Below are 11,827 nucleotides of genomic sequence, written 5' to 3' on the forward strand. Positions count from 1 at the left end.
GATGTTAAAGCTTTCCAGTGCATTTTCAAGTTAATGTTGGGGTGTAGTTTTTGAAGCAAGAAAATAAAACCATAAAATGAGAAAAATATATAATTTTTTTTGCGAAGAAATTTGCAGTTTCATCATCTACACTCACAAGGAGTTTATAGGCCGCCCTCCGTACAGTCAATTTTCCACCACAATTATACCTTAAATTACGTCATCACTTCAGCTTGAATGATTCTGATTGGCCAAGAAATATAGAAAAAAAGAAACATCCACACATGGACTGATATGCAGGAGTATCTCAGTCAATAATAGGCTAACACCAAGGCCCCTAGTTTAGGCACATAGTGGCCCTCCAATGTCACAGAACTGCATTTCTAGGCGCCAGCTTGTCCAAAACAAAAAGTCATTCCATTCCCCCAAGGTGCCAGTTATTCACCCCACCAATACTGATCTGCAACAAAGAATACTAACACACACACACACACACACACACACACACACACACACACACACACACACACACACACACACACACACACACACACACACACACACACACACACACACACACACACACACACACACACACACACACACACACACACACACACACACACACACACACACACACACACACACACACACACACACACACACACACACACACACACACACACAGCTCCTTCAAGGTTGCAGTTGGCTGAGCTCTAGCTCTGATCAGAAACTTTCCCCATCCATACTGATAGCATGTTCTTTCTCTCAGTAAGAGGTACAGTCCAGACACTTCTTTAGTTATTTTGTGGTTTAAAAACAAAATGACAGCGCTGCCCTCGGCTACCGTAACCGAATGAAACGCGATGATGGGCACGGTCTTGCTCTCGCTCTGGTTGGTGTCCGCCCTTTATGACATCATACAGGTCCATACTATACCAGAGAATCCAACTCTTTAACACTAAAACACTGCATGAAATAGCATTAGGATATATAGGATTTATAATCAATATTTACTCATTTACATATTAAATAATTTGAATGACTTCTTCAAGCTTATGAGATTTACTTATATTATTATTATAGAACTATGTTGAAGCATTTACTTAAATCAAAAGTGAAGGGTCAAGGGTCAAGTCAAACATCACTTGCCTCTTCATCAGACACATATCCTTCAAGAATGATTTTATGTTCAATATTAAAATAAGAATCAATGATAATCAAGTTATAACCATTTCCTACATTTGATAAATCAGTTCTCTATAATCAATGGGTGATTTTGGATATTTTAGTATTATATTTGCTGTGATTTTGGATCCACATTCTTTAGGTGGTGCTCTGATGTCTGTGTCAGGACGTGCTGACTGGCAACTTTCCTTGATGTGTAAAGCACCCTGGGAGTGAGAAGGGCCCAGCATGTGTTTAACTATATGTCTTCCTAATTGACCTTGGGGTCACATATGTTATAGCTACGTGACTCTTTTGGGGACTCAGAGAAATGTACCTCTTTTATATGCTTTTCTTACTAAATAGAATAAATTCACTTCTGTACGAAATGTAGTATCAGCATGTTTTGGAGAAGTGTTTTGTTGATAGTTAGTTAAGATGTTCTCAACCTTGAGGAGCTTTGTGTGTATGTGCGTTGTATGATTTGTGCAGATCCAGTATTGGAGATGGGCCTTCCTGCAGGAGATGCCAGACCTAAAGTCACCTTTCTATGACCTCCGAGGTCACTGTGGACTAATCTGGGCCTGGGCGACATCGAGTCTACGCATTTTTAGTGATATATGCTCCTATCTGTCTACGTGTGGAAAGTTGCTTACGTTGCATGTTGTTAGAACCAATCAGAATCATTCCACGTGGCAGTAATGACGTGGCTAGACCTTGAAAACAGTATAACTGTTAAGAAAATTGTATGTACGTTAGACGGAGGCGGGGAGACTGTTAGAGGGAGTGCGGCCTACGAACTCCTCTTGAGCTGGCTTCTGCTGATGAAACTGCAAACTATTCTTCAGTAAATCTTTCTTTAATTAATCTGACTCCTGACTCTTGGTCTTCATTTTTCACTACTGGTCCTGGGTCCTAAGCTGTTACCCCAACAAAAGAATCAAAGGAGGTAGGGAATCCTCTTCTCCAAACGCAAAACAATTGTTCATCAAGTCCAGTAGATACTCACTCTCAGTGGATGCTCAGTTCCATTCCCTCGTTCACCACGAAAACTCTCACAGTGATGGATGGCTCGCACACCTGGTCAGACTCACACAGCTGCGGCTCCAAGGTATTGTTCTGCTGAGGCGGACTCGTTGTCTGCGGTGGGCTCGGGCTGTGGCACTGAGATGGTATCTGGCTGGGCACTGGATTGGGAGAGGGGCTGGGGTCCTTGATCCACAGGAAACCAGGATCCATTCCACGAAATCAGGGAAGTTCCCTCAAGGACCCTCCCCAAACAACTGAGCCTCTGTCGTGGTGTTGAGTCAGGGAAGTTCGACTGATGGGCGAGGTCAAGGAAGTGTTCCACATGTGCCTCGAGGGAGCGATCTCCCTGCTAAAGGCACAATAATAAAAATGAGTGAGAATCTATGGTGAGGGGAAAAACTAAAAAAATTCACAAAAACACAAGACGAGGGAAAAATATTATCGATATTGTTATGTAAATCTCTTCAGGATCGAGTCTTCTGTCATGGGTTGTGTAGTATGAAGTGCACAAAGATGAGGGTTCAAGTTCAAAATAGAGTACAATAACTAGTAAATCCAATATACAAAGGTGCAAAGCAACACAACATAATCATAGACGAGACCTGACAAAGATGACACACACGAAACACATATAACTGAAAACAATGATGATTAAACACACACACCTGAACAGAATGACGAAATCAATTCAGTAACTATGCCAACAAACAAGTCAAGGAGAAACAGTGCAAACAAAAACAAAGTCCAAATAGAGGTAACATGATAAATGACTAAAATCTCTGAAAAATAAATACTCAAAGAGATATTTAGGTACGCTCTGAAAAGAATTTGATGTTAACAATGACTGATATGGCTTCTTGTGTGTGAATGAAAGTATGAAAATATTAATAGTTTCAGCAAAATTGTAATGTTCTTTACAGAATAGTCTAAACATAGACCTAATTACTTTTTTTAAATGAAATATAGATAATGGCCGGAAACTTTTCGCATTAGCTTGCGATTCCAGTCAATGAAGCACCAACTAACGTTTTTCGGGATTTTCGGAAGGAGACTGGAGCTTCAACTTTAATTTCTACATTTCCATAACGGTTTATTTCACACCGACATAATGAGTTGTTCTGCAGTTAACTGTACTAACTGATTCTGCGGGAGTGTGGGCGGGGCCTTGATACTACCGGTGCGTCCAAAATTAGGTAAAAAGTATGTTCTATATAGTATGAATGTGTGTTGTATGAATGTAATCCGGACTTACTACATCCGCCATGTTGTCATTGTCACATGAACTACCAGCGTCAGTTGTGTCGCTTCACCTCCATTCATAAATCTCTACCTTCTATCCTAAATCCTATAAATACTATCAATTCGGACTTACTACTCTGTTGGCATACTGTTTTCCCACATACTATATAGGGAAGTATTAGATTTCGGATGCAGCTTGTGACTCCACTTCATGCTCACTACTGTGCATACTCGGGCTCCAAGATGTCAGCGCCATATTTGGACATTGGCAGCTTCACTTTTCTACAGGAAGAGAGTGAAGGTGCATTGTTTATCTTTTTTTACAGTCTGTGTGTTAGACTCATGTTTGATTAAAATGCTTAAAGTGGTAAGAAACATTTGTGAACCCTGTTTTGCATATTGTATTTCTGTTGCATTAATGGCTCCTATCAGGTAGCATTGTGCATTGCTGTGAAATTAAAAGGTTTTCACTAACAAAGATTTTGCAGTGGCATCTTTTTAAAGGATTGATATCTTTTATAACTGCTGTAAACTTTATTTGTTGGCCTAAAACAACACTTTTATGACTGTATTAAAGCTGTAATGGACATTATTTACCATTAATTTCACCAATATATTAACATTATTTCAAATAACGGAAATTTCAACTGTGCAGTGCATAATAAAGTTAATGTTGGGGTGTACTTTTTGATGCAGGAAATTAACATATATAAAATGAGTTCACTTTTCACAATATACGGAAAATGTACTCATCTGCGGTATTACCCTACAGACCTTATGCTGCGTTCCAGGCAGGTTTTTGAGCCCGTAAATTACAACTTCAAACCACGACTCACGACTTTGTAGTGTTCTAGGCAAAGTCACGCCAAACTGCCTGAGCGCAAGGAATTGTGTGGTAGTTTGATGTAAACAAAGCATGTCGGACCGTACGGGGTGTATGCTTATTTACAATCATTTCTAGCGCCAAAGGTGCTTACTCCTTGCTTTTTTGAGGGAAAAGGAGGAGAAAAACAGCGCAGACGGCAAGAAAAGCTGTTATACCTTTTATTTTACGTTATTTGTATATTTCATAAAAACACGCATCCGTAGGGGGCTGCCATTGTTGCTTCGCGGGCTATGTGACGTCAAAACTCGTAACTGGGAGTACATCGATCTAGTACGAGTTCACGGGTGGGAAGTCACGGGTTTGACTGCCGTTCCAGTGCACTTTCATGGGTAGAAGGTTGGAAAAACACGGGTTACGGGTTGCCTGGAACGCGGCTTTAGACCTTATGCTATTGCCGCATTCCAGGCAACCCGTAACCCGTGTTTTTCCAACCTTCTACCCGTGAAAGTGGACTGGAACGGCAGTCAAACCCGTGACTTCCCACCCGTGAACTCGTACTAGATAGATGTACGCCCAGTTACGAGTTTTGACGTCACATAGCCCGCGAAGCAACAATGGCAGCCCTCTACGGATGCGGTGTTTATGAAACAAATATACAAATAACGTACAATAAAAGGTATAACAGCTTTTCTTGCCATCTGCGCTGTTTTTCTCCTCCGTTTCCCTCAAATAAGCAAGGAGTAAGCACCTTTGGCGATAGAAATGATTGTAAATGAGCATACACCCCGTACGGTCCGCCGTGCTTTGTTTACATCTAACTACCACACAATTCCTTGCGCTCAGGCAGTTTGGCGTAACTTTGCCTGGAACACTACAAAGTCGTGAGTCGTGGTTTGAAGTTGTAATTTATGGGCTCAAAAACCTGCCTGGAACGCAACATTAATTTAACATGATGTTAACTTAACCAAGACTGTAAAGGACAATGCAGTATAACCTAATTATCTCAAAACCGAATGAGCTTTTCCCAGTCTGGATTCAATAAGTGTGTAATATTCAGGAGCTAAAATTAAATTATTATAAATGGTTTCCACGCCCCCAGCTGCTGATCAGCGATAGGCCTTTCTAGTTTCGAAAGTCTGTAAACCAGAAGGCGGGAACTAGGCGGAAGGCAGCTGTATCCTTTTCAGGAGAACAGGCAGAATAACATAACTTGACGAGCGGGAACTAAGGTAGGCTATGGAATGGAATGTAGCCTTTTGTCTCGATTTAGCGCGATACAAAGCATTGTCGGGAATAGGCTGTTAAAACGAAACTATAGGCTAGCCTATATTGAGAACGTTTTTTAAGTGAACGTTCTGTCATTTTGCAAATGTTATGAAAACCATCGTACTGCGATAGCCAGTCTATCACAGGGGGCTCACCATAGACCGTAAAAAAAGGCTCACACACAGAAACAAGTATCGCTATTTACCTATGCTGCATTTCTTTGAACTGTGGTGGAAACTGTTTATTAATTAAAGTGATAAAAATAGATAAAATCTAAGCAATTAATTCCTTGCTGCCGCAGGTAAGTTAAGTTAGCCTTTGGATTAACATAATTTTACGTTTCTAAGTGCATTAATATTGGAATACAAAAAATAACAGATAAGACTTTACTTTAAAATTCACATTTCACTGTACTAATAGCCTTCAGTAAACTGTGTAAGAGACTCTGCAAAACATGTAATCATAAAGAGCAAATATTGTCATTTTACAAAATGCTTTGAGATGCTTCAGGCTGAAGAGAGACGTGTAACGGTTGTCTTGGCGAAATGGAGCGCATGCGCAGAGTTGTGAGCAATAGAAAAAATACATTTAGAGAATTTATTTCAGATTCGAATGAAATGCTGTTACAGAAGGGGAAGTTCAAGGTCCCGATTGCTTATATGCATTAGGTTCAATCCCAGCTAACAAGGAACGTTCCCATAATTTTCACTCTCGTTTTTTAGCTGTAAATGTTAGGGAAATGTTATTTTAAAAACTCTTAAAAAGTGGATGTTTTGAGCGTTCAGAAAACATTCAGAAATAATGTTTTCATAACATTTACAAAATTATACAATGGAATGTTCCTCTTAACGTTCACATTTAGAACAAAAGTTGTTAATACATAAAACAAACTGGACATTTTGAATGTTCTTTCAGATATAATGTTTTCATAATTTAATGGGAATGTTAGCAAAACATTTTAAGAATATTTTACATATTTTAAGAACATATTTTAGCTGGGATGAAGTCAGTATTATTTCTGTTTACCTGTATAGTTTATATACAAGTTTCATTGTTTGTTCCTTATGCATAGCCTAGGTCTTGTGACTTCATGTTCTATTCAATTCTCTTTATTGATCAAACAAGTAGTAGGCTAATGTTTAAAAAACGTTAGATGAACGTCCAACTAAACCATTTCAAAAAATATTTTCCATGAACAATGTATAATGTTTTTGTGCTAGCTTGATAACATTAATAAAGACCAGATTATTAACTATTAATGTTCTATTACTATTATTGTTATTGGAAGAAAGTTTGTTCATAACTTTGTGAAAACCTCGCCAGAACGTTAGCCAAAGTTCTGAGAACATTCCCTGAGCAGCGTAATCTGCTAAATGCGACTATAAGGCATGAAGATATTATAACATTATATAAATATTATAACAACATGATTTTCTGTAAAGCTGCTTTGAAACCATGTGTATTGTGAAAAGCACTACACAAAAAATTAAGACTTAAATAACTTGTTTTATTAAAATTGTTCTCACAGTGAACATTTAGCAAATATTAATTAATAACATCATAAAAACGTTTCCTCTCAATGTTATGAGAATGTTTATCAAGTACAAATTACATTTTACTCTGAACGTTTTATGATAACATTATGAAAACATTCAGTATATAATAATATCATTAATAGGATGTTCCAAGAATGTTGTATTCAGAACATTTTGATAACATTATGAAAACATTCAGCAAATAAATATAACATTATAAGGATGTTCTGAGAATATTCTAAGAACGTTTTCTCTCACCATTACGAAAACGTATAGTAACTAACTATTAATTGCATTATAAGAACTTTCCATAAGCAATATTGTAAGAACGTTTTGTCCTAACATTTATATAACTTTAAAAACAATTTATGTTATTTAAAAAGTTATGGAAACTGTAAGAAATATTATGATGGACGTTGAAGATCTTGATGAAGTTTATTGCAGCATAGCAGTGACGAAGTACATGAAGCACCTTGGGTTCACCAGCGTCGTAATGAACCCAGAACATCCAAATCTCAAACCTTTTATTCTGTCATAGTTTACCACTCTTAATGCAAAGGAAATTGCTCCTGTTGTAACAGCTGTGGTCTGTATGTTAATGAAGTAGTTACACTTCATTGTCTGAGATGGTTCTGTGGCCCACACCCCTACTAATTGATGACCATTTTCTCAGGATGTGATCAACCCAAATGGTACATAAGCAATATAACGTGACTTTCTTCTTCTCTATGATAACTAAGCCCTTTTGGGGATGTGCTCATTATAAAATATACTTTAGAGTGGAATCTGAGTTAAGGCAGACTTCAATTTCTTATAGAACGTTCCCTGTTAGCTGGAAAAATGTTAATAGTTTTAGCAAAATTAGAACAGCATAATGTTTTTTTACAGAATAGCCTAAGCCCAAACATAGACCTAATACTTTTTTTTTTTAAATGTTGCTTTACATAGCTAAAGGGCCGAATGACACCTTATGGATGAATCTGTTTTCAATCCCCGATTTGAAAATAGTTCTTTACATAATAATGACTTGCCTGTTTATTTTTAAGGTTAAACATTTCGAAAAGCATTGTGTCTATTTAAACTGATATTTTTTAAATCTTTGATATTTAAAATAATAAAGACTCAGAATTTAAGTGTTAGATGTTATGTTAATTGAGCAAAGTAGCAAGCAACTTTGTTTCCATGTAGAGGCAAAATCAGGGCAAGACAAGGGATAGTTCACCCAAAAAAAGAAAATTCTGTCAGCATTTACTCACCCTCCTCAAGTTGTTCCAAACCTGTATGAGTTTATTTCTTCTGCTGAACACAAAAGAAAATATTTTGAAGAATGTTGGAAACCAGACAGATGCCGGTAGCCACTGACTTCCATATATATATATATTTTTTTTGGCTACACTCTAAAAAAAAAAAAGGTTCTATATTGCACCAAAAATGGTTCTTGGCTCGTAATCATAGGGGAACCTTTTTTAGTGCTATATAGCACCAATTTTGGTGCTTCAGTGGTTCTTCAGCGGTTCTTCAGAGGTTCTTCAGCGGTTCTTCACCGGTTCTTTGAATAAGGTGCTATATAGCACCTCTGAAGAACCGCTGAAGAACCACTGAAGCACCAAAATTGGTGCTATATAGCACTAAAAAAGGTTCCCCTATGATTACGAGCCAGCAACTGTCTGGTCTCCAACATTCTTCAAAATATCTTATTTTGTGTTCAACAGAAGAAAGAAACTCATACAGGTTTGGAACAATTTAAGGATGAGTAAATACATTTTCATTTTTGGTGAACCATTAAATCGTGTTATCCATATGCTACATTATTTGCACTTTTTGTAAGGCCGGAAAAAAACTAGCAAATGCCAGGCTGTCTGATTGAGGAACAATTACTCCCCGAGAAGACAAAGGACACTTTCTGTAAATTAACATCTGAACTGTCTCTTACGCACCATTTGAGACGCAAGTCCAACCTCAGTATCATCCTAATCTACATCTTTCTCTGTTGACCCCCTCTTCCCCAACTCCTACTCTCTCTCATGCTAAGATCACCTAAAATACACCCAAAATCTATATGGTTTCATGGGAACAAGTACTATACAGTATTATACATGTTTGATATCGTTTGAAATGTCTCAGCGCGACTGGTACAAAGGCCTCATCCCCACAGAAGTAAACCAAAAGATAATAAAGGATTTAAAAGTTTAGAGATATTTTGCCTATTATGGTGTTGGGTGTGTCTTCGGCCATTTGGTCTTTCGCCAATACAGGTCTATGGGACAGTGATTAATGTAAATTCCCATTGTTAACACATGTTTCCATTTGAAAGAGGTTTCTGTCTTGGTTTGGGTATTTAGATGTTGCAAAGGGGTCAGGGCGCGATTCTGTAACCAGATCAGCCCGTAATGCTATGCATTATGTACCCTATTTCCTAGAAGTCAGGTATCCATATTTTATTCTTTACTTCAGAGTATTTGATGTTATGTATGGATTATCTTGAATTGATGTAATTGGCGTTATACATTTACCTGACTGTTAATAAATTGTTACATTTGGATTTATTCTGACTTACTCTGGAATTATTAACGGGTATAATTTCAACAAAGGGTTTAACAGAATAATGAGATGTGTAGTTAACTATTAAATATAAATGACCAATTGGCATTTTAACCTAAATTCGAGATTATGATCAAATGGAGTCAGATAAAGATGAATTGGAATTAAATCCCTTTGCCCAGCTGAAAAGACCGAACGCGAAATAGACTTTATTAGGATGAATTAGCGGGTCTTACAATTTTTTTACTAAAGAACTTTCTATTTATTTCTTTAGATATGTTTTTAAAATACTGTTTGACCTTTTATAACATATGATAAGCTAATCCTCATCTTTTCTTTTAGTTTCAGAAAGAAGATGATGCGTCAAAATGCACGAGAATGTACTGGGACACATTTTGAAAGACATCATTTGTATCTGTCAGATCTTAAAGAAAAGCCTAATATAAAAAACGTGTATCTGCGTAAGAACAACATTCCTGCTTATCCTGAATCTGTGGAGTTCCGTGTCCAGAAAGTGTCTCATGTCACTGGACAACAAGGTCTTCGGGGTATTTTTCTCGATTCAGGCTTCAGACAGCCACTAGAGCTGGTGGCTAGTGATCAGCGCCATTTCCTCTGGTGGGATTTATCAGTCACATCTGATGACATATCCTCAGCTGAAGAGCGTTTCCTCACGTCCTTGTTCCCGCGTCGAAGTGCTGCTCAAATTCGCAACCAGCCGCCCGTCCTTAACCAATTCACCAGCTCAAAGGCCTTCCAGAAAGAATCTTCCTATGGAAACTTCTGCTTCACCTTTTCACTTAAAGATCTTCTCAGGCACTATGGCAAGCAGTTCTGTGCTGGCCAAGGTCTAGCCCTGCATGTTTATGAGACTGTGCTCTACAAAAAAGAGATTCAATACACGGTTGTAGTGCATCCTCGTTCCGTAAATATTTATGACCATTATCCTCGACTTCCATTTAATGGGGATGGTGTTTGTGGATACAATAATGGGGCCATGTGGTGGCGCTGTCAATCCCCCGCTGAAACCTACGAGAATCAGCTTGATGTCAACATCTTTGATAAAAGTGTTAGTGTGATCCCTCATCACAAAGAATACTATGTTTGGGATCATGTGTGTGTAGCTTTCCACATGGAGCCAGGGTGGGTGCTGCATATAGACCAGGACAAGCTGTTTGAAAGAGTGAATGTGTGTGAAATGTCTGAGCCTCCTCTTCTTAGGGGCTCAGACACTAAACTGAGTTTGCATGAGGCTGAGAGTATACTAGCTGAACTTAAGGGCAGTTCGGAGGCCGGTGGTTGGAGATGAGCATGCCATGCAGATATTACATTCACATGGAATTACAAAGATAATCATGCCACACACATCATTTAAACCGCTTTGCTTCATTAAACATCTTAAGTGCACAGCTGACATATTTCATGAAATAATTTTAAACTTTTAAGTCACACGTAGATTGCTATATTTCATAACTGCTGGAAACGTGGATATATCCTCAACAAAACATATCCTGCCATTGATGGTGCAAACTTATGCAAACTTATGGATATCCTAACTATGTTATCTAGATGAATCTTAATCTCTTCAGTGTTTTATTTGGTCTTGTTTGATGATTTATTAATGCACCTTTGGACTGATCTCCATAATTAAGTGAAGAATGGAACATATTTTAGCATTCATGCTATCATATCATTTTTTAAAAATAATATAATGATCTGTATTAGATATATGTTGTTCACATTGGATTTAGAACAGCTACAATAAGCTATTTTAGTTAAGAAATGTACTTTTAATTCTGTCCACCAGAGGTCTGTGTTGGATATCATATCTGGTATTATTCCCAGTTTTCCCTTTTCAACTGTCTTTTATGTTTTACTATATATGTCATATTACTTAAATCAAATGTATTAAATTAAATGTGGCTTATTTGACTAAAATCTCTTCAGCTTAAACCAATGGGTTAATGATGGTGAATCTGATTTTAGTGAACACTGATCAGTGATGTTACTTGATGTCAAGCTGTTCTATTGCTGAACAAATAAATATAACTATTCTACATAGTTCACTTGCTAGTGTTTGTCTGGTTAACAAGATTCATACATCCGCACCCACATTATTTTGGCACAACATCCAAACCCTTTGCCACTAATGATAATATTAATAATTATAATAAAATTGCAATTAGTTACTGCATCAAGGCCAGGGGCACACTCTAAACAGATAATGCCAGTCATAACTGATAAA

The 11,827-nt window shown here is 37.6% G+C and overlaps 1 protein-coding gene across 2 annotated transcripts; it reads left to right on the plus strand.

Annotated features, from left to right (window-relative positions):
* The first annotated feature begins 5,400 nt into the window (after nucleotides 1-5,400).
* Nucleotides 5,401-11,641, plus strand: LOC307138364 (uncharacterized protein). 2 transcript variants are annotated; one of them, XM_079836629.1, is made up of 2 exons: nucleotides 5,401-5,469; nucleotides 9,925-11,641. In XM_079836629.1, exon 2 carries the CDS (start codon nucleotides 9,938-9,940, stop codon nucleotides 10,889-10,891), a length of 954 nt encoding a protein of 317 aa, XP_079692755.1. In that variant the 5' UTR covers nucleotides 5,401-5,469; nucleotides 9,925-9,937; the 3' UTR covers nucleotides 10,892-11,641. The 2 variants fall into 2 exon arrangements, with proteins under 2 accessions (XP_079692755.1, XP_079692756.1); XM_079836630.1 differs by having other exon boundaries at nucleotides 5,460-5,807.
* Nucleotides 11,642-11,827: the final 186 nt, after the last annotated feature.

Source organism: Gobio gobio, assembly GCF_949357685.1.
Source record: "Gobio gobio genome assembly, chromosome: 15".
Taxonomy (NCBI): domain Eukaryota; kingdom Metazoa; phylum Chordata; class Actinopteri; order Cypriniformes; family Gobionidae; genus Gobio; species Gobio gobio.

Bases quoted from the DNA above. Each gene is read 5' to 3' on its own strand.
- LOC307138364 (XM_079836629.1), top strand. From the start codon at position 9,938: ATGATGCGTCAAAATGCACGAGAATGTACTGGGACACATTTTGAAAGA.